The 22,273-nt window shown below is 35.9% G+C and overlaps 1 protein-coding gene across 1 annotated transcript in view; it reads left to right on the plus strand.

The window, feature by feature from the left end:
- LOC121382197 (2-hydroxyacyl-CoA lyase 1-like) overlaps positions 1–22,273 on the plus strand; it is a 29,686-nt gene that overhangs the window by 881 nt on the left and 6,532 nt on the right. The window contains exons 2-17 of the mRNA XM_041511720.1: positions 1,617–1,721; positions 3,574–3,614; positions 4,767–4,847; positions 6,212–6,284; positions 7,998–8,075; positions 9,672–9,766; positions 10,328–10,440; positions 12,099–12,234; positions 13,192–13,297; positions 13,834–13,917; positions 14,756–14,863; positions 17,807–17,860; positions 18,609–18,709; positions 20,454–20,612; positions 21,068–21,172; positions 21,530–21,716. Coding sequence (XP_041367654.1) covers positions 1,617–1,721; positions 3,574–3,614; positions 4,767–4,847; positions 6,212–6,284; positions 7,998–8,075; positions 9,672–9,766; positions 10,328–10,440; positions 12,099–12,234; positions 13,192–13,297; positions 13,834–13,917; positions 14,756–14,863; positions 17,807–17,860; positions 18,609–18,709; positions 20,454–20,612; positions 21,068–21,172; positions 21,530–21,716 — 1,626 coding nt within the window. The remainder of the gene's footprint in view (positions 1–1,616; positions 1,722–3,573; positions 3,615–4,766; positions 4,848–6,211; positions 6,285–7,997; positions 8,076–9,671; positions 9,767–10,327; positions 10,441–12,098; positions 12,235–13,191; positions 13,298–13,833; positions 13,918–14,755; positions 14,864–17,806; positions 17,861–18,608; positions 18,710–20,453; positions 20,613–21,067; positions 21,173–21,529; positions 21,717–22,273) is intronic.

Genomic DNA, 22,273 nt, shown 5'->3' on the forward strand with positions numbered 1-22,273 from the left:
ACAAAACAAACTTTAACTTTCTTCAGCTAGACAAAAAGTTGACTTTAAAAAAAGGAGGTTGAGTGTGCCACCATGAAATGGAGACTGCCACTGTGCAAATTCACTAGCCTTATGGTACACCAAATTAGGTACGGTGTATACGTCATGCCATGATAGGTCACTCAACCAGCCTCAGTGGTTAAGCCTGGGTTTACCTCTCAGTACCAGCTCCCACCCAAAACAAGCTTAACAACTCAGTGGATAGGTGTAAGGCTGTGTTCATACTAAACATGGACGTCCACCGACGATTTCCGTCGGTACCGAAAAAAAAACTCGTGCACGGCAAATCACATTTAATTCTAATGGGAGACGTAAAAGTTGTTCTAAGGCCTATCTCACTTACCACTGATCCTCTGTCATCCCAGACTGCTGAGGTGTGTGCCCAGGACAGCATGCTTGAACCTTATTTGGATATAAGCACAGAAATAAGTATAAAACAAACAAAATCAACAACTATGTCACTTGGACAAACAAAATTAGTTTTGTAGTGTTTATATGATGTTTTAGTTGTAGTACATGTGGAAGCAATCAAGTTCTGTATGCTACATGAGTTCATGTAAAAATATATTCATATAATAGTATTAACTTTTATATTGAAAGCACTTCTAACTGATGGAATGCTATTGCTATATACCGGATGTAACCCTGTTTCACTCAAGAAAGTTTAGATGAGGTGTGGAGGTCTTACACTGGGCTTTTACCCCAAAATACAACCTCTGTGTAGATAACCAACCCTCATTAGCTGAGGTTATACAAATGGGACTAATTCACAAAGTTCTCTTAGGCTCTGCTAGACAACAAAGCATCCTCTTTGCAAGTCTTTTAGCATTGCACTGTGAGATCGCAAAGTTGCGAGAGTTTAGTGAATTAGGCTGAACACCAAGTGGTAACAGTGTATGTTTTATTTTTTTAGGGAATAGTGCATGTGCTAACAGTGTCAGGGCTTTAGATTGCACCAAACCTGAGGTGATAAAGAATGTGCCCAAAATAGCCACGCCCAAATTAAGTACAAACATGCCAACCTCAAAACATTTCACCTCAAAATCAATAGAATGTGAAGCTGTAATTAGATTAAAATAATGTGAAATGCTTTTCTTCAATTTGTTAATATGTACAACTGTTTACAAGCTAAATTATTATCATGTCTGCACTAAAAAAGGACCTTGGTGAGTTCAGATAGAGGTTTTTTTTTTTAATGAGATCTAAGGCCTGAGTGTATGTTTTATGTTTCAGGGAATAGAGTACACGTGCTAACAGTGTATGTTTTATGTTTCAGGGAATAGAGTACACGTGCTAACAGTGAATATTTTATGTTTCAGGGAATAGAGTACATGTGCTAACAGTGTATGTTTTATGTTTCAGGGAATAGAGTACACGTGCTAACAGTGTATGTTTTATGTTTCAGGGAATAGAGTACACGTGCTAACAGTGTATGTTTTATGTTTCAGGGAATAGAGTACATGTGCTAACAGTGTATGTTTTATGTTTCAGGGAATAGAGTACACATGCTAACAGTGTATGTTTTATGTTTCAGGGAATAGAGTACATGTGCTAACAGTGTGTGCTTTATGTTTCAGGGAATAGAGTATATGTTTGGTATTGTTGGCGTTCCAATCATAGAGGTTGGAATGGCCGCCCAAACCGAGGGCATCAAGTTCATTGCCATGAGAAATGAGCAGGCTGTAAGTTTTGTTTTTATGTTGCTGTCTCACCCCTCCTCATATACATGTAACATCATTTCCTACTGCAGAATACAACTTACTTAATAGTTGAAATAATCTCAAGATTTTACATTCAGATTTTCCATGTGGTTTAAAATAAAGAGGAATTTAATCCTGTATAATTATTCACAGTGTTCTCACTGGTCCATTTTAGGAAGTTGTTGTCATATCACTAATATTTTACTATATTTTCATTGCATAAAATTTAACACGAACCATTTTGTTGTTCATCTGTCGGTTATGCAAAACCAATGTCAACATAAACGATAGATCATTCGTGCAAAAGCGGTAATCATTCGTCAGAAAATCTAAAAAGATGTGTTGTCTAATTTTATCACTGTTTTTAGACTAAAATAATAAGAGAACAGGCCTACATTGCAGGTGTGAGAAAGATACAAGTATCTATTTGTAATCAGCATCACAGTCAATACAAATTCTGCACCGCAGTGATACAAAGTTGGCACCGTCTGTAGAAGTCTCAAAATTGTTTTAGTAACGTAGTATGATAGTTGCACGTACGTTCCCTTTGATAATTTTGCTAGGTGCACAAAATCATATGCTGTTCGGAAATTAAAGGGACTGTCCTGAGTTTCAATCATAGTTAGAGTTCCGTTTTTCCCTCCAACAAAAAACACATATCCAACTTTTGTTTATTTTTTAAACAATATATCTTATCTTAAATATATTTTAAATGTAAAACACTTTAGGGATAACAACATTCAGAATTTCCGATGACTTAATAATTTAAAATTATGGAAGAAAAATAACTTGATACCTATGAATTTATTGAAGACAAAAATCTATATTTAACTACATGTACTACGAAACATTAGGATGACAAGAAATGTATGGATAGGATTCGCATAATTTTTGTACTTTCCGTTTAGACCCGAAAGCATTAAGCTCAATTGTTCTGCAGAGGTGGATCGGGGGGGGGGCTCTGGGAAATCCCTGTCTATTATTGTCTCATCAGACGATTGTTTGGTGCCAAGTACTCCCCTGTAAAAGAACTGATGGGGTAGTGAGCTGAAATGTAAATGGCAGCTTTTAAGTTCGTCCTAGCATACAATTGTTTGTTGTTGGGTTGGGGTTTTTTTTTTTGGGGGGGGGGGGTTGTATTTATGATAGGAAATTTGGTGGAGAAAAGCTATGAAAATCATTCATATTAGATTCTCATTTGATTACCATGGCCCATTAATATTTTTATTTGTATCTGAACTACTAAAGAAAATCATTTTTGTAAACACTAAAATCACACAAACGACATATTGGTTGTCTGAAAGATTCAAATTTTTTGCCCGGATTTTGCTCTGACACCCAATAGCTGATGTGTATTTTAGTGCTGGGGTGTTATTAAACATTTATTCATTTATAATATTTTACTGAATTAAAATTTTGGGCCGAATTTACAAAGCCTGTAATTTTACATATACCAGGTATTTACAGATACTTCATGTGAGGTCCAAATTATAGTGCAAAGTAATTTCTCTCTCAAACTTTGACATGGAGAAAAAATGCAAGAAAGAAATTAACAGTATATTAATCTAATTTTTTTTTTTTTTTTTTTCAACTTTCCTGATGATTAAACATTTTGACAGAGTTATTGCCCTTGAACTTGGAGATATGGAAATTTGTTTTCTGGACTTTTTTGTAATAAAGCCTGAAGATATTCAGATGAAATTTTGTTGGGTACAGTAGGGGACATGTACATGTATTGGTTTAGCAGTACTTTCAGAATGCTTGTTATCTATGTTGTCCTGTTTGATTATGAAGTGTTTCGTACTGGTTATGTAACATGTGTAATGTGTTTCAGGCTTCGTATGGAGCATCTGCGATTGGGTATCTCACAGGACGGTAAGGACACTGCTGTTATATAGTTTCTGTTTAGTGATGGGAGAGGACATCCATTGTCATGGTTTTCATTTAGTGATGGGTTTGAATATACTCTGTCATTTTTTAAATTTGGTGATGGGAATGATCATCCACTGTTATCTTGTCTGTTTAGTGATGGGAGAGGACATCCATTGTCATTGTTTTTATTTGGTGATGGGAATGACCATCCACTGTTATCTTTTCTGTTTAGTGATAGATGGGGTCAACTTACAGTCATATTTGTATTCTTAAAATGTAAAGTCCTCAATCGAATTTCTATGTTTCAAAAACACATTTTGAGTAATTCTGCTGCATGTTGTGGATGAATTTAATTGCTGGTTTTAATACATGCCTTAAATTAACTGAATTTAAACCTTATCAGTCAGTTACGTTTAATAAGCAGTCACTGGTCTTAAGAGGCCAACTATCTATGGTCCACAAAGAACTCCTTTTATTGTATTATGGAATTTACTACAAGTTATTATTTCTAAGCCGATTGTTTTCTTAATTACACACAAAAATAGGTGGGGTTTTGTTATTTTCAAAACACTTTAGCTTTTCTTCTTACAGCAAACCAATTTGATATTATTTACAAAAATATTTTTGTAGGAGGACTATAGTCGCTTTGGAGATACAGGGATGTTTATGTACATGGTAAAAAAAAAAAAGTGCCTTAAAGAAAATAGTACATTTAGTTACATGGTACATGTATTGTTAATTGTTTGTGCTTACCATAAACTGGCAAATTGTAAACACTGCTTTATTTTCATCAATAAAAAATACTTCCATCAAGAAACGTTCTGCATGTTATATAAAGATAGAGCTTCAATACCCATACCATGTGTCTGAAATTGACAGGCGTGTGCTACAACAGCTTGTTCTGAATGTGCACGTAAAACCCTATGACCTGACCTAACCCCATACCATGCCATAATACATGCTCTGATGATATATATAAAAGGGAAGTGAGCTGCTATTTAATAGAAATAGCCTATTTGGATGGCAACATTTTTCCTGTCTGTCTTTCCTTACTTGCTCAACCAAGTGTCAAAATAACCATAGTTTAAACTGTGTTAAAATTTTATTACCTGGTAAAAAAAACCCAAATACTCCTTCATTTTGTGTTGTTTTCAGCCCTGCCGTCTGCCTGGTGGTGTCCGGTCCTGGTCTGGTTCATGCATTTGCTGGCATGGCCAACGCCATGGAAAACTGCTGGTATCTGGTTTTATGTGTGCTTCATATAACTTTCTTATAATAATCATGTAAAGTATAATTTTAAAAGAAATCATAAAATATTAAATGGGGTGGGATGTAACTTGTAGCTCTGTGGAATTGCAGGGCTAGCTCTGAGTGAGCAAAACAATTTGCCAAACAATTTGCCAAATTGTCTATTAAACTTCAAAAATTGCAGAAATCAACAGTTGTTTTCTTTAAAATGTCAATTATTACATGAAATTATTTTGCCAAATTAAACTAAAATTCGCCAACTGCTTTCAAAAATTGGCGAATTTGGTGAATGCCAGAGCTAGACCTGAATTATTGCATAAGTCTTGCAGTTGGTCAAAGGATTTATCACTCATTTGTGTTTTTTCCTCTTCAAATTGGTGCGCCATAGTATGGGCCATGGTAGGTGCTTTCCTGTCTTTGGGAATGTGCATATAAAATATCTCTTACTATTGATGTTGTTCAGTGGGAATAACCTACAAGGCTTTCTGCCAGAAAATAATTTGAGGGTACGTAATAAAAACTAAACCGACCGTAAGTGCCCCTACTAGGTAGTTATGGGTTGGAAATGTTCTGAAATTGAACACTGTTTTTATGTACTTTGACAGATTTAAATTTCCAATATTTTAGGGTACACAATGTTTACCATTTAATTGTCTTCTCTGGCAAGTATCCTGCCTACAATGTGGTAGGGAATTTTTTTTAATTGGACACAGCATTTCATGTGCGTTGATAAATTTTAAACAGAAATTCTCTTACTGTTATAATCTATAAAAATAATTTTAAAAATATATATCCGTTAATTTCCTAGGTTTTAGGGTACATAATTTTACCCTCGGTCTTCTCTGGCAAAAACCCTGCCTACAATGCCGTGGCTGCCAGTTTCCTGTCTTACTCTAGACCAAGTATTTAAAAAGCTTATATGTTAGACATCAAATAGCCATAGTTCAAAATGTGCTGATGTGTCGTGGAACAGTTACAGAGTTAGCCTTTCCAAATGTTAGCCAATATTATATTTAAACTAATTAACACCAATATTTCTATTGATTAATAGTGATCGTAAAGGTTGAGGTGTTTAAAACGGACCAAGTGGTTCTGTGCTCATCAAGTTAACCTTGGGGAATTTGAAAGTATTAACAGTAAACATGATGGGCCGAATTTATGAAGCCTGTTTATCTTAGACACAGGTGTTTAAGCATTGTAAATGTACGTAGTTACACGCGTGTAAGTCTTAAACAGGCTTTGTAAATTCGGCCCTATATTTTTGGAAACTGAATTATGTATGCAAGGTAGGGGGAAATAATTCACTTTTCCCACATGTTAATTCCTAGTTGTGTTCCTTTCTTGTTTTTCAGGCCTCTGATTGTTATTGGTGGGTCATGTGACAGAGATCATGAGTCAATGGGAGGCTTTCAAGAATATCCTCAAGTATATCATTTCTTCACTGTATACATACTAGTGCACTGGCTTCGGTGGTGCAGTGGTTAAGCCATCGGACTACAGGCTGGTAGGTACTGGGTTTGCAGCCCGGTACCGGCTCCAACCCAGAGAGAGTTCTAAAGGGCTCAGTGGGTAGGTGTAAGGCCACTACACCCTCTTCTCTCTCACTAACCAACTAACCCACTGTCCCGAACAGACAGCCCAGATAACTGAGGTGTGTGTCCAGGACAGTATGCTTGAACCTTAATTGGATATAAGCACGAAAATTAGTGGAATTGAAATGAATATACTAGTACATTTTATTTGACGGGCCTCAGTCGTTTAGTGGTTAAGCGATCGAACTTCAGGCTGGAAAATTGTACTGTAATTCAAATATAATATTTTACAGTCGGAATCTAGAAAAATTATATCGTATTTAATATTAAATAGTAAATAGGAGAAACTTTGTAACAACAAACTTAATGTTAAGTGTACTAGAGTTAAAGATGCATATCGTAGTTGTAGATGTATTATTTTGTTATCTTTACATTAAACTGTGATTAAAAAAATAAAATAATAATAATAAACATAATAATAATAAAAAGAAAACACCTTCAAATTAATTGATATTTCAAATACTATTTACTTAATTAAATAACATGATAATATAAAAAATTGTAGGCCCTAATGTGCTGGCACTCGCTTCGCCAAGAATTCTTAGCTAATTTAAACATAAATTGCACATTTAAAATACCATCACACAAACAGTTATATTGATAGGTGTCAGAAGCACTCCCCTCTTTCCTTTTTCCTCGACTACAAAATGGGGTGGCTAGAATGCATTGCCCCATCTTAGAAGTCAAATTAATAACTTCCCCCTCCTCTGACATTGAAACAAGTTTTGCCTGTGACTAAGGTTGTTATGGACCGATAATATAATGGGTTTTTTTTTTTCAACTTCTTAATTTAAGCCTTGGTCCTAATTTCAGATAAAACTTTATCTTCTCCAAGGTAAATACGGGAAATCTTGGTAACAACTAACCTCTAACCACTGTCCTGGACAGACAGCCCAGATAGCTGAGGTGTGTGCCCAGGATAGCGTGCTTGAACTTCAATTGGATGTCAGCATGAAAATAAATATAAACAACAACAACAGTTTTATTGAAAGGATTTTTCAGTATACAACAGAACAGAACTTTATCACCAAACGGTGATACATTGAGGTGGTTTACAGACATTGATATTGACAGCTGCAGTGTACTACATGTATTAACAAATTATGTTATATAATAATTAATTTTATTACATACCTGTGAGAGATATCGGTGTTTAATAACAAAATCGTACGTCACATTTCACTCGCTAGATAACATTTTCTGATGTACTTGTTCATAAAAATGGTACTAAACTGAAAGTCATGTAGTATTCTCTATATGGTATATAATAATAGTAATAATACATAAATGGGTATAATTATCATATAAGAATAATTTTAAAGACAGCAGTGTATTCTAGATGTGATACATATAACATAATAATACACTGGATATAATTATAACCTATACATGTTTTTAAAAACGGTGTTGATAGCATTGAGGAACATACTTAATTTCTTTGTGGTTGTTAACTTTGTAGAATTGAATAGCTGATAAAATTTGAGGGTGTTATCACATTTGTACTTTAAACAAACTTCTTTTGGTTATTTGGTTATTCTTATTTCAGGTTTCATTTGCACAAAAATACAGCAAGTTTTCTGCAAGACCAAGCAGCATAGAACAAATTCCATTCTTCATTGAAAAGGTTAGAGTTTAATAAAAAAAAAATTAAACTAGTAAATTACACTTTTTTTATATTCTACTACAAAAAAACAACATCTGCTTGAGTACAAGGAGTGTATAAATACATGCAATCACTGCACAAAATAAAAAGCACAGACCACAGCCTTTGATATATCAGTGGTGCACTGGCTGGAATGAGAAATAGCCTAATGGGCCCCCCAACGAGGATCGTTCCCAAATCGACCGCCCATCAAGCGAGCGCTTTACCACTTCCAGTAATTCTTGATTGTGATTAGATATGTAGTACTGGCAATAGATCCTATTAGAAGGAAATCAAACAGTAGAGTAGTAGTACAAGATGAAGGTGGTTAATTTCTATCTGGGATGAATGGAGCAGTTTTTATCTATGGGACTGATGGGTTATAGTTTCTATTGCCTTCAGTGGACTCAGGGGTTTGTATTCCCCAACCCAACTAGTGTCCCACAACTGGTACACCGAAGAGCTATGGTGTGTGTTGTCCTGTCAGTGGTAAAATAATGATAAAATATATCTTCTCGTTTTTTTCTTTTTTAAATCAAATATATCTTCTTGTTTTTTCTGTAGGGGTATTCTATGTGGTGGCAGGGAGGTTTGCCTCATTCTCTAGAACAGGTATCAGAATAACATGAATTAGATCACAAATAGCCATTGTTTAGAATGTACTAAGGTGTTGTTACATAAATAGTCCTTTCTTTTCTACATACATATATATATATACATGTATGTATGTAGAATATATATATATATAGAGAGAGAGAGAGACAGAGAGAGAGAGGTAGGTAGGTAGGTTATTACCCTCGTGTATTTTGGTATCGTCAATATCATATATTAGGAATAAAAATTGATTATTTTTATTCCTAATAATTGATTATTTTTATTCCTAGTATATGATATTGACGATACCGAAATACACGAGGGTAATAATCTCTTTATCATATAAGCTCAAGCTTAATACAACATGTTTTTGAAAACTGTACATGCAACTTTAATTCTAGTCCGACATTACTAGATATTCAAATGACGTAAGAATATGTGGCGCGGTGTATTTTTGAATGGAAATGACGTCAAACTTGAATGATGTTTTTTGTTTTCTGTGTCAAATTGCCATTGAAATGTTTTTATTTCATGACTATGAATGCATACGTCAATCATGGAGTGTCACCCAAGTACGTTTGCTTAAATGTCAATAAACTTAGTGCCGAGACCTCGACTAATTTACATCTAATTTGCAAAGTTGTCAAAAAATTCTGAAAAATATCACATACTTTGATTGCACTGAAAATGTAAGATATATGTTAAATATATGTATGTATATATATATATATATATATATATATATATATGTGTATATATATATGTGTATATATATATATATATATATATATATATATATATATATATATATATATATATACGTATATATGTATACGTGTATATGTATATGTATATATATATATACGTGTATATGTATATATATATATGTATGTATGTATATATATATATGTATGTATGTATGTATGTGTGTATATATATATATATATATATATATATATATATAAATTTATTGATTTATTTCAGGCAGTTCGACAAAGCATATATGGACGTCCTGGTGCATGTTACATAGACCTTAGTGCTGAGATGGTAACAGGAACAGTACCCGTCAGTTCAATCAGGTATTCTGATATATCTAAAATATAACATTATTTTCCATTGGATACATTTCATGATGAAATAGACATTTTATGTACTTTGACCGATCTTAATTCTAATTGATGCATTTAAAAATGCCATAGAAATCCAATTTGAGTCTCAATCTGGTAATAACAGTAAAATAAAAATATAATTTTACTTTTAACTTTTTGGGTATTTAATTTTAATATAAAACTAATCTGAATTTTAAACTGGTAATACGTACATGCAACAGTAAAAATAAAGGTAAAAAAAAAAAAAAAAATTTATTTTTTAAATTTATTTTAAGTAAATCATTACACACCAAAGTTTCAGTCCATATTTTTGTCCTATGTTGGTGTCTGATGTTGAGCAATGCGAGGACATTACAAGTAACACCCCCATTGCAACATTAGATTATTATTTTTACATTGCCACCAGCACGTCACAAATGTAATAGAAAGTATGTAAATAAATTAGCCATATACGTTAAAATACTTAACATAATTTGCGTCCTAACGTCACAGCATGTAATAGTATCAATTTGAATACCTGTATTTCTAAAGAGATGTTCCATACTGCCCACCTCCGCCTAGAATTCTAGCTGACCCCAAGGATGTGAAGGAAGCTGTTGATATTCTGTTGTCGGCACAGAGACCATTAGTTGTAATAGGAAAAGGTAAAATATACTGATGGAAAGAAATAAAGGATCACACAGATAGCAATAAGAAATAATGACTGCATCAAAAATCAATTAATATTTTCCGAAGTTGACTGGGAACATATAGGCAACACATTCAACACAACAAACATTCAATCCCACATTACAACTTTATAATGAATTAAATTTGGTCTACAATTCAATGTGTTCCCTTATTTCTTTCTGTCAGTATATCATATTTAGAGACTTATTGATGGAACACCTGGTATAGAGGACATTTTGTTTTCAAATGTATTTATTAGCAACAGTAGCTAATCAAATGAAAGGGTGGGACATACCCCAGTGGTAAAGTGCTTGCTTGATGTGCGGTCGGTCGAGGATCGATCCCTGGCAGTGGGCCCATTGGGCTATTTCTCATTCCAGCCACACCACCACGAATGGTATATGAAAGGCTGTGGTATATGCTATCCTATCTGTGGGATGGTGCATATAACAGATCCCTTGCTACTAATGGAAAATGTAGCGGGTTTCCTCTCTAAGACTATATAATATGTCAGAATTACCATATGTTTGAAATCCAATAGCCGATGATTAATAAATCATTGCGGTCTAGTGGTGTCATTAAACAAAGCAAACTTTAACTACCGGTAATCAAATGAAAAATGCCCATTTAACATTTTAGAATTGTCTAATAATCTTTGATATTTGCATAGGGAATCATAGTATATTGAACAAAATGATCATATAGTTTCTTTAAAACTTTCTATGTTTGATGAAAACGAAAAATTGCATCTATAAAAGGTGATGTTTTGACAACATTTATCCATGCCTGTATGCAATTTGATGGGGGTTTTTCACGTTTATGTTTATACTGTTTTGCGTTCATGGTTCAAGATAAAAATATACAAATAACACCACCCTGATACACTGTAATTGGAATATAATATTATCACCTTTTATTATGTTACAGTTTATATGAACATGTATATATAAAACAATATATATATATTCCTTTCTTTTCCCCTCACACTGTAGGTATTGATGACACTACATGGGACTGACAGGCAGTTTTATTATTCCTCTACACCTGTTATTCTCTGATTGTAGTTTTTTCCCCCTTTTCATCCAGTGCCCAATGACAGATATGTGCTGTCTTGTCTGTGGGAAAGTGCATTTAAAAGACCTTTTGCTGCTAATAGAAAAATATAGCAGGTTTCCTCTGAAGACTACGTGTTAGATTTACTCAATGTTGGGCGCGATGTAGCTCAGTGGTACAGCGCTCGTCTGATGCGCGATCGATCTAGGATCGATTCCCGTCGGTGGGCCCATTGGGCTATTTCTCATTGCAGCCAGTGCTTCACAACTGATGTAACAAAGGCTGTGGTATGTACTATCCTGTCTGTGGGATGGTACATATAAAAGACCCCTTGCTGCTAATTGAAAAGAGTAGCACATGAAGTGGCCACAGTGGGTTTCCTCTCTCAATATATGTGTGGTCCTTAACCATATATCCGATGCCATATAACCGTAGATAAGATGCGTTGAGTGCGTTGTTAAATAAAACACTTCCTTCCTTCCTTACCAAATGTTAGACATCCAATAGCCGATGATTAATAACTCAGTGAGCTCTAGTTTTCAAATTGAACACATTTATGATAAATATCTTTCTGATTTAGGGGCTGCCTATGCCAGAGCTGAAGAAGTAACCAACCAGTTAGTGTCCCTGTGCCGATTGCCGTTCCTGCCAACCCCGATGGGTAAAGGTGTGATCCCAGACAGTCACCAGTTCTGTGTCTCGCCCGCCAGAACCAGGTGAATTCTGGGACTGGGTTTTAATTACTGTTTATTTCCTGTTCCAGTTACATATCAAAGACTGGTTTGTGCCAACAAAACTACATGAATTTAGAATCAAGACTGAACATAATGATTTTTATACTCTTGTCTTTGACAAGTTGTGGACGAGACGTAGCCCAATGGTAAAGCACTCGCTCAATGCACGGTCGGTTTGGGATTGATCCCCGTCAGTGGACCCATTGGGCTATTTCTCATTCCAGCCAGTGCACCACGACTGGTATATCAAAAGCTGTGGTATGTACTACCCTGTCTGTGGGATGGTGCATATAAAAGATCCCTTGCTGCTAATCGAAAAGAGTAGCCCATGAAGTGGTGACAGCGGGTTTCAGTTAATCACTGGTACTCTTATTATACTTCCAATTTAACATTTTATTTAAGTTTAATATAAAAGATTGCTTAACAACACCACTGGAGAACATTGAATGATCAATCATTGGCTATTAGACGTCAAAGGCATCATTTATTTGTCAAACATTTGGTCATTTTAGATACATAGTCTTAGAGGAAACCATCTACATATTTCCATTAACAGCAAGGCTTCTTTTATTTGCACATTTCCACAGACAGGACAGCACATACAACAATATTTGAGATACCAGTCCTAGGGTGGGCACTGGTTAGGATGGGCAATAGTTTAGTGTAAGTATTTTAGTTGAGTGAGTTGTTCAGCAGTGGGCCAGTGCAACATGACTGGTATATCAAAGGCTGTGGTATGTGCTATCCTGTCTGTGGGATGGTGCATATAAAAGATCCCTTGCTACTAATGGAAACATGTAGCAGGTTTCCTCTCTAAGACTAAATGTCAAAATTACCAAATGTTTGACATCCAGTAGCCGATGATTAATAAATCAATGTGCTCTAGTGGTGTCGTTAAACAAAACAAATTTCGGTTCAGCAGTGATTGGTGATTTTCAGAGCCCTTGCAGAAGCAGATGTTGTGCTTTTACTTGGAGCTCGCCTCAACTGGATACTTCACTTTGGACGGCCACCGAGATTCAGCAAAGGCGTCAGATTTATACAGGTGCCAACCTTGACATGGTCAGAATGGACGGGGGAAAATAAATATTTTAAAAATATATATATATATATTATACAGGTGCTTAAAGAGTACACATTACATATTAAATTAAATTGTAAAAATATGTTCATAATGTATTAAATATTCATATTAATTAATTTAAATATTTATATTTTAATGACATATCATGCATGATATATAGGTGCTTGATACGTACGTCTACATTAAATCAACTATTGAAATTTTTGGACTATGTATTAAATATTCCGAATTAATTATACATGATACAAATATTTAATGAGACTACATTGAGTAATTTTTTTTTTACAACATATTAAATATTTATAATTAATTATGCAGGATATAGGTGCTTAATGAGTATAATACATTTAATATTAAACAGTTTAAGTAGTTTCACAATGTATTAAATATTCATATTAATTAATTTAAATATTTATATTTTAATGACATATCATAGCTGGGTTATTTTGCTGGGATGTGGATAACCAGACCTTCCTTTCCTTCGCTGTATGTTTCAGATTGACATCTGCCCAGAGGAGATAGGTAACAATGTAAAACCAGCTGTCGGACTTGTTGGCGATCTCAGATGTGTTATAGGGCAGGTAAAACTAGATTTAGAAAAGTCAGTTAAAATACTTACTCAGCCAGGATCTAAAAGGAATGCAAAATAAAATTATTGTAAATATATAAATAGTAAGAGATTGTAACCTTTAGCATCACAGTGCTTTAATGGATTCAAAAACACTTTATCTTAAAAGAAGTCAACATTTGGGTCAGGGGGTCTTTGTGTGTGTGTGTGGGGGGGGTGTGTGTGTACAGACTTAGTATGAAGTCATTAGGTCATAGGATTGGATTCTCTCAGTGGACCCATTCTCTTGACTGGGGGTTTTCATCCCAACCAGTGCCCTCCCTGTGTCTGGTCTGTCAAAGGCTATGATATGAGCTGTCCTGTCATCTGTAAGATCCCTTGCTGCAGATGGGAAAATGTAGCAGGTTTCCTCTAAAACTATATGTTAGAATTATCAAACTTGTGACATCCGATGTAAATAAATGTGCTCTAGTGGTGTCAATAATTTTAAAAAATTACAAAATGCAGACTTGGAAAAATAGCCGATTGTTTTTTAGTAGCTTTTCTTAAAGTGAGGTTTGAAGATCAACATTTAGATATGGGGGTTTTTGTGTGTTTTTTCTAACTTAGTGGTTGAAGTAACTGTTATGAAAGTCGTGCTTTTTGAGGCTGATTTTAAAAATTAATTTTAATGTTCTTTATAGGAATATATATTTTATATTTCCCAAAGATTTGATAATAGCATGCCTTGAGGGTTTACTTTTTGAACAACCAAATCTGCACTGGATTTGTTATGTGTAATACTGATACCCAAAACTATTTTAGACTGCCTAATAACCAAGGCCATTAAATTTAATTTATATCCTTTTCAGTTGGTTACAGAAGTTCAAAGTCGACCGAAACATCTTCAGTCCTGTTCAAATTCATCCTGGTGGAAACTATTGAGGACAAAGATTGATTCTAATCAGGCATCGGTCAAGGTCTGTTGTCATTGTTAAAACCAGTGAAATGTGTGTTTTAATTACAATTGACTGGAGTCACAATCTAATAACTGTGAAACAACTTAATACATAATAATAATTTTGGGGCTGAATTTACAAAAGGTATTTATGCCATAGTCACATGTAACTTTCCTAAACAGCCATGTATACTTCATAACTGATGATAAACGCAGGTGTTTACTAATGTGTGCATGTAATTGATGTGGGTGGGACATAGCCCAGTGGTAAAGGACTCTGATGATAAACGCAGGTGTTTACTAATGTGCATGTAATTGTTGTAGGTGGGACATAGCCCAGTGGTAAAGGACTCTGATGATAAACGCAGGTGTTTACTAGTGTGCATGTAATTGTTGTTGTAGGTGGGACATGGGTGGGACATAGCCCAGTGGTAAAGGGCTCTGATGATAAATGCAGGTGTTTACTCATGTGCATGTAATTGTTGTGGGTGGGACATAGCCCAGTGGGAAAGGACTCTGATGATAAATGCAGGTGTTTACTAATGTGCATGTAATTGTTGTGGGTGGGACATAGCCCAGTGGTAAAGGACTCTGATGATAAATGCAGGTGTTTACTAATGTGCATGTAATTGTTGTGGGTGGGACATAGCCCAGTGGTAAAGGGCTCTGATGATAAATGCAGGTGTTTACTAATGTGCATGTAATTGTTGTGGGTGGGACATAGCCCAGTGGTAAAGGGCTCTGATGATAAACGCAGGTGTTTACTAATGTGCATGTAATTGTTGTGGGTGGGACATAGCCCAGTGATAAAGGGCTCTGATGATAAACGCAGGTGTTTACTAGTGTGCATGTAATTGTTGTGGGTGGGACATAGCCCAGTGGTAAAGGACTCATTTGATGTGCAGTCTGTCTAGGATCAATCACTGTCAGTGGACCCATAGGACTATTTCTCACATTCTAGCCCGTGCTCCACAACTGGTGTAACAACGGCTCTCGTATGTATACATTATTCTGTCTGTGGGATGCTGTATATAAAAGATCCCTTGCAACTACTTGAAAAGACCAGCCCATGTGGTGACAGTAGGTTTCCTCTCTCATCTGTATGGATCTTAATCATATGTCCACTGCCACAAAACTTACAAATATTTTAAGTGTATCAACAAATGAAACCTTTCTTTCTTTCTTTAAATTAGATTTTTTTTGTGTGTGTGTGTGTGTGACTACAGTAGATCACGTACCTGGGGTGTGATATTTTGTTTGTGTGACTACAGTAGATCACGTACCTGGGGTGTGATATTTTGTTTGTGTGACTACGCTAGAGCACTTACCTGGGGTGTGATATTTTGTTTGTGTGACTACAGTAGAGCACTTACCTGGGGTGTGATATTTTGTTTGTGTGACTACAGTAGATCACGTACCTGGGGTGTGATATTTTGTTTGTGTGACTACGCTAGAGCACTTACCTGGGGTGTGATATTTTGTTTGTATGACTACGCTAGAGCACTTACCTGGGGTGTGATATTTTGTTTGTATGACTACAGTAGAGCACTTACCTGGGCTGTGATATTTTGTTTGTATGACTACGCTAGAGCACGTACCTGGGCTGTGATATTTTGTTTGTATGACTACAGTAGAGCACTTACCTGGGGTGTGATATTTTGTTTGTATGACTACGCTAGAGCACTTACCTGGGCTGTGATATTTTGTTTGTATGACTACAGTAGAGCACTTACCTGGGCTGTGATATTTTGTTTGTATGACTACGGTAGAGCACTTACCTGGGGTGTGATATTTTGTTTGTATGACTACAGTAGAGCACTTACCTGGGGTGTGATATTTTGTTTGTATGACTACGCTAGAGCACTTACCTGGGGTGTGATATTTTGTTTGTATGACTACGCTAGAGCACTTACCTGGGGTGTGATATTTTGTTTGTATGACTACGCTAGAGCACGTACCTGGGGTGTGATATTTTGTTTGTATGACTACAGTAGAGCACTTACCTGGGCTGTGATATTTTGTTTGTGTGACTACGGTAGAGCTCTTACCTGGGGTGTGATATTTTGTTTGTGTGACTACAGTAGAGCACTTACCTGGGCTGTGATATTTTGTTTGTATGACTACAGTAGAGCACTTACCTGGGCTGTGATATTTTGTTTGTGTGACTACGGTAGAGCTCTTACCTGGGGTGTGATATTTTGTTTGTATGACTACAGTAGAGCACTTACCTGGGCTGTGATATTTTGTTTGTGTGACTACGGTAGAGCACTTACCTGGGGTGTGATATTTTGTTTGTAGAGCACTGACTACAGTAGAGCACTTACCTGGGCTGTGATATTTTGTTTGTATGACTACAGTAGAGCACTCACCTGGGCTGTGATATTTTGTTTGTATGACTACAGTAGAGCACTTACCTGGGCTGTGATATTTTGTTTGTGTGACTACAGTAGAGCACTTACCTGGGCTGTGATATTTTGTTTGTATGACTACAGTAGAGCACTTACAGACTACATATTTTGTTTGTATGACTACAGTAGAGCACTTACCTGGGCTGTGATATTTTGTTTGTGTGACTACAGTAGAGCACTTACCTGGGCTGTGATATTTTGTTTGTGTGACTACGGTAGAGCACTTACCTGGGCTGTGATATTTTGTTTGTGTGACTACGGTAGAGCACTTACCTGGGCTGTGATATTTTGTTTGTGTGACTACAGTAGAGCACTTACCTGGGGTGTGATATTTTGTTTGTGTGACTACGGTAGAGCACTTACCTGGGCTGTGATATTTTGTTTCGACCTTCTGAACCAGTGCTCCGTGGTTGTTACCTCAAACACCATGGTATATGCTGTCCTGTGAAAGTGCTCCACTTATCCATGCTATCTTGTATTAGGTGTTGGGCTTGGATGCGTTATTAGTTGTGTTTCTATTGTACTTAATGTGTTTTATTTATTCCCTACATTTCCAGTCCATGTGTGATGATACTAGCGTCCCTCTTAACTACTATGCAGCTTTATCCGAGGTAAGATCTTCACACAGATGATGATAGATTGAAATCTTCTGTAATATGAGACTATCACAAAGTTCCTGTTTAATATTCACAAATTGTACATGTGTTATATCTTTCTTTTCTGTTTAGGGCGGGTCGTAGCCCAGTGGGAAAACGCTCGTTTGATGCACGGTCAGTCTAGGATTGATCCCCGTCGGTGGGCCTGTTGGGTTATTTCTCATTCCAGCCATTCAAAATGACCAAGTGTTTGACATCCAATAGCCAATGATTAATAAATCAGTGAGCTCTAGTAATGTCGATAAACAAAAACCAAACTTTAAAAATTGTTTCTGTTTTGCTTTAAAAATACCCTGACAGAAACAAGAAATGGATATGCCATAGTGGTTTAAGTGACTACTTAGCAGTCATGTATTTGAAATCATTGAAATCATCCAAGGGAGATTGTTTTTAAAAACAAATAATAGATTATAATCATTTTTGCTCACATATTTAAAATATACAAAATGTTTTAGCACAATAATGGACCTACTGAGCCAAGAATTTATGCCTAGAATCACATTGTTATGCATGCACAGTTTACTTCAGGCAGCATTTAGTTTTCAAAATCTTCATTACCGACATGTCTAGTCAATTGAAAATTGATTAGCAACTACTGTTTAATGTTTTAAAATTGTGTACTGATCTCTAAAACTTGCATAGCTTCCTGTACTTATACTGATAGTAGCACTTAACAGTTTATGTTTTGTTTCTTTTCATCCAGATACAGAAGATTCTGCCCAGTGATTGTTTGATCATCAACGAAGGCTCCAACACGATGGACATAGGCAGGACGATGCTGCTTAATCATTTCCCACGGCATCGGTAATCAGCTGTATGTCTGTATACACACACACATGTATGTACACACACACACACACACACACACACACACACACACACAGACACGTAGCACACACAGATACACACACACAGACACACACATACATGCACACACACACAGACACTTAACACACACAGACAGACACACACGAACACACACAGACACACACACACAGACATACACACACACACAGACACACATGGACATACATACACACAGACACACACAGACATACATACACACACACATACACACACAGACACTTAACACACAGACACTTAACACACACACAAACACACACACAGACACACACACACTTAACACGGACACACACTTAACACACACAACCACACATTTAACACACACACAGACACACACACACAGACACACACTTAAGACACACACAGACACACACACACACTTAACACACACACAGACACACACTTAACACACACACACAGACACACACTTAACACACACACACACTTAACACACAGACACACACTAACACACACACACATACACACACATAACATACACACACACACATTTAACACACACACACATACACTTAACACAACCACTTAAAACACACACACACACACACACACACTTAACACACAAACACACACATACACATAACACACAAACATTGGATCACTGGACATAAATATTTCATTGTTAGTGTGAGTTAAAAGTACATATTAAAATTTTATTTTGTGCCAGAATAATATAAGCTAATTAAATACGATTAATATATTGAATAATGTCAAAAAGTAGGTCTACTAAATAATTATGGCGTATCCAGTCTATTAATCCGACAACTTCAAAAAACAAAACCCCCAAAAACATGATGTGTTTGCAATACGTTTTAGGCTATATATTTTTAAAGCATCGGACCAAAATCTCAGAAGCTGAGGTTGAGTCTGGTAAGTCTGGCGTTGTCAAAATATAGAACATGTTCTATAATGTTGTCTATTGCCAGATCCGTAATTCACACCAGCACAATAGAGGTGTGTTTTGTCACATTCAATTCAGTTTCAGTGCCTTAATTTTTCACCTGGTACCATATTCACCAGATTCTAAAATCAATGGTCACCCAACGGACTACCTTTGTAAAATTCATAGTCGCCCACAGTCAATAAAGGTCGCTACGGGCAACCGGGCGACTGCTAATTTTCAATCCTGTTTGTTGAGGTAGTAGATGGTATTTTGTGTACATATGCATGGTAAGGACATACCATTAGTAATGTAAATGTCTTTAAAAATCTGTGTAAAATGCCTATAATCATGATAATCGGTCCAAATTTTCGTATAAAACTCCTATATTTGACCTCAAAATTCCTATAATACTCCTATATTTTGGTATGCAAATATTTCCTATATTTTAATATGTACAAGTGGCTGGGAGGCCTGAAAATGTATTGCTACTTGATGATGGTGGGATGGATGAACAGATGCACTGAATGAACACATATAACTGACATTCACTTGCAGTAGGAGGCCCATTTCCTGTTAATAACTGACTTAAAGGGGATTATTATGTTTGGTAAAGCTTTTCATCTTATCCTATCACTATCTTACTCTTTGTAATTATGTCCCTTGCATTTTATTCTATGATTGTTTAGTTCTATAAGAATTGTTTGTCAAATTTATCGATGTATAACAGTCACAAATTGTATAAAATCGCTGCACATTTTAAAGATTTGTTGTTTTAATTTATAGACTGGATGCTGGTACTTTTGGAACAATGGGTGTTGGTCTTGGTTTTGCTGTTGCTGCTGCCATCTGGTGTAGAGATCATGAGCCAGGAAAGAGAATCATCTGTGTGCAGGGGGACAGTGCATTTGGCTTCTCAGGAATGGAAATTGAGACGTTACAAAGGTTTAGTGTTTTATATGTAAATATATACCTCAATGTCATGATAACTGATAATGGAGTATGTGAATGATGGGACTGAGCAATTGTTTTGGGAACTTTGTATTTTTTTAATCAAAAATAGAAATCTCCAGATGTTTTTTAGGCTGTTGTTCAGAGTTAATCTTTGCAAATGTTCTGACCAACATACAGATAATTTTGGATGGATGGATGGATGGATCGAAGGATGAATAGATGGATCATGGATGGATGGATGGGTGGATAGACAAATGGAAGGAGATATAGACAGATGGATGGAAGAACTGATGGCTTGAGGGACTTACACACACACATTAATTTTGTAGTTTTAAATTGTAATATGTTTAGGGGTGTGTGTTATACATATATTTTATTTACTGTACTGTTAATATTAACATAGCAGTTATCACCATGATAGTAATATTTTGCAATGTAACTTATAGATATCAACTGCCAGTCATCATCATCATCCTCAACAACAACGGCATCATGATGGGCGTTGACGAGGACAGCTGGGAGACCATGAAGGAGAATGACCTCAGTCTGACGTAGGTTTTTGTGTTCAATTGGATAAATTTTCTGTAAAATATACACAATAGTCTAGTGTGGGCACTGAGTATCAGTAAGATTTAAAAAAAAAATTAGACCTGTCTCATATACTGGTAGGCATTTTGCATCAATCAGTCTCTCATTTCCCTCCCTCCCCTCCCCTCCCTCCCTCTCTCTCTCTCTCTCTCTCTCTCTCTCTCTCACTCCTATATCCATATATATGGTGTCGAAACAATAACATTGTAACATATATCCACATTTTAAAATATGCTGAGGTGTCAGTGTTTTATCTGTGAACATATGTTCCCATGTCATTTGTTTCTTTACCTTTACACATGTACATAATTTTATTTCAGAGCCCCGCCTACATCTTTAGTACCAAATACCCGATATGAAAAACTGATAGATGTGTTTGGGGGTCGAGGCTACTTTGCCCAGACAGTTGAGGAAATCCGCAGCAGTCTGCAGTCAGCACTGAGAGACACGAAACAGAGTTCCATCATCAACATCACAATTAACCCACACGCTCAACGCAAACCACAGGTAGTACACATGTCAAGTGTAGCATTGATTTTAAAACTGTTAAAATTCTCTTTTACTAGATTACAAAAGTCAATACTTAAATACAGTGAAATCCCCTTTAAACCGGACCCTCTGGATATAAAAGTCAAATACTTAAATACAGTGAAATCCCCTTTAAACCGGACCCTCTGGATATAAAAGTCAAATACTTAAATACAGTGAAATCCCCTTTAAACCGGACCCTCTGGATATAAAAGTCAAATACTTAAATACAGTGAAATCCCCTTTAAACCGGACCCTCTGGATATAAAAGTCAAATACTTAAATACAGTGAAATCCCCTCTAAATCGGACCCTCTGGAAACAAAAGTCAAATACATAAATACAGTTAAATCCTCTCTAAACTGGACCCTCTGGAAACAAAAGTCAAATACTTAAATACAGTGAAATCCTCTCTAAACTGGACCCTCTGGAAACAAAAGTCAAATACTTAAATACAGTGAAATCCTCTCTAAACTGGAGACCCTCTGGAAACAAAAGTCAAATACATAAATACAGTGAAATCCTCTCTAAACTGGA

The sequence above is a fragment of the Gigantopelta aegis genome, chromosome 9 (genome assembly GCF_016097555.1).
Source record: "Gigantopelta aegis isolate Gae_Host chromosome 9, Gae_host_genome, whole genome shotgun sequence".
In the NCBI taxonomy this organism is placed as follows: domain Eukaryota; kingdom Metazoa; phylum Mollusca; class Gastropoda; order Neomphalida; family Peltospiridae; genus Gigantopelta; species Gigantopelta aegis.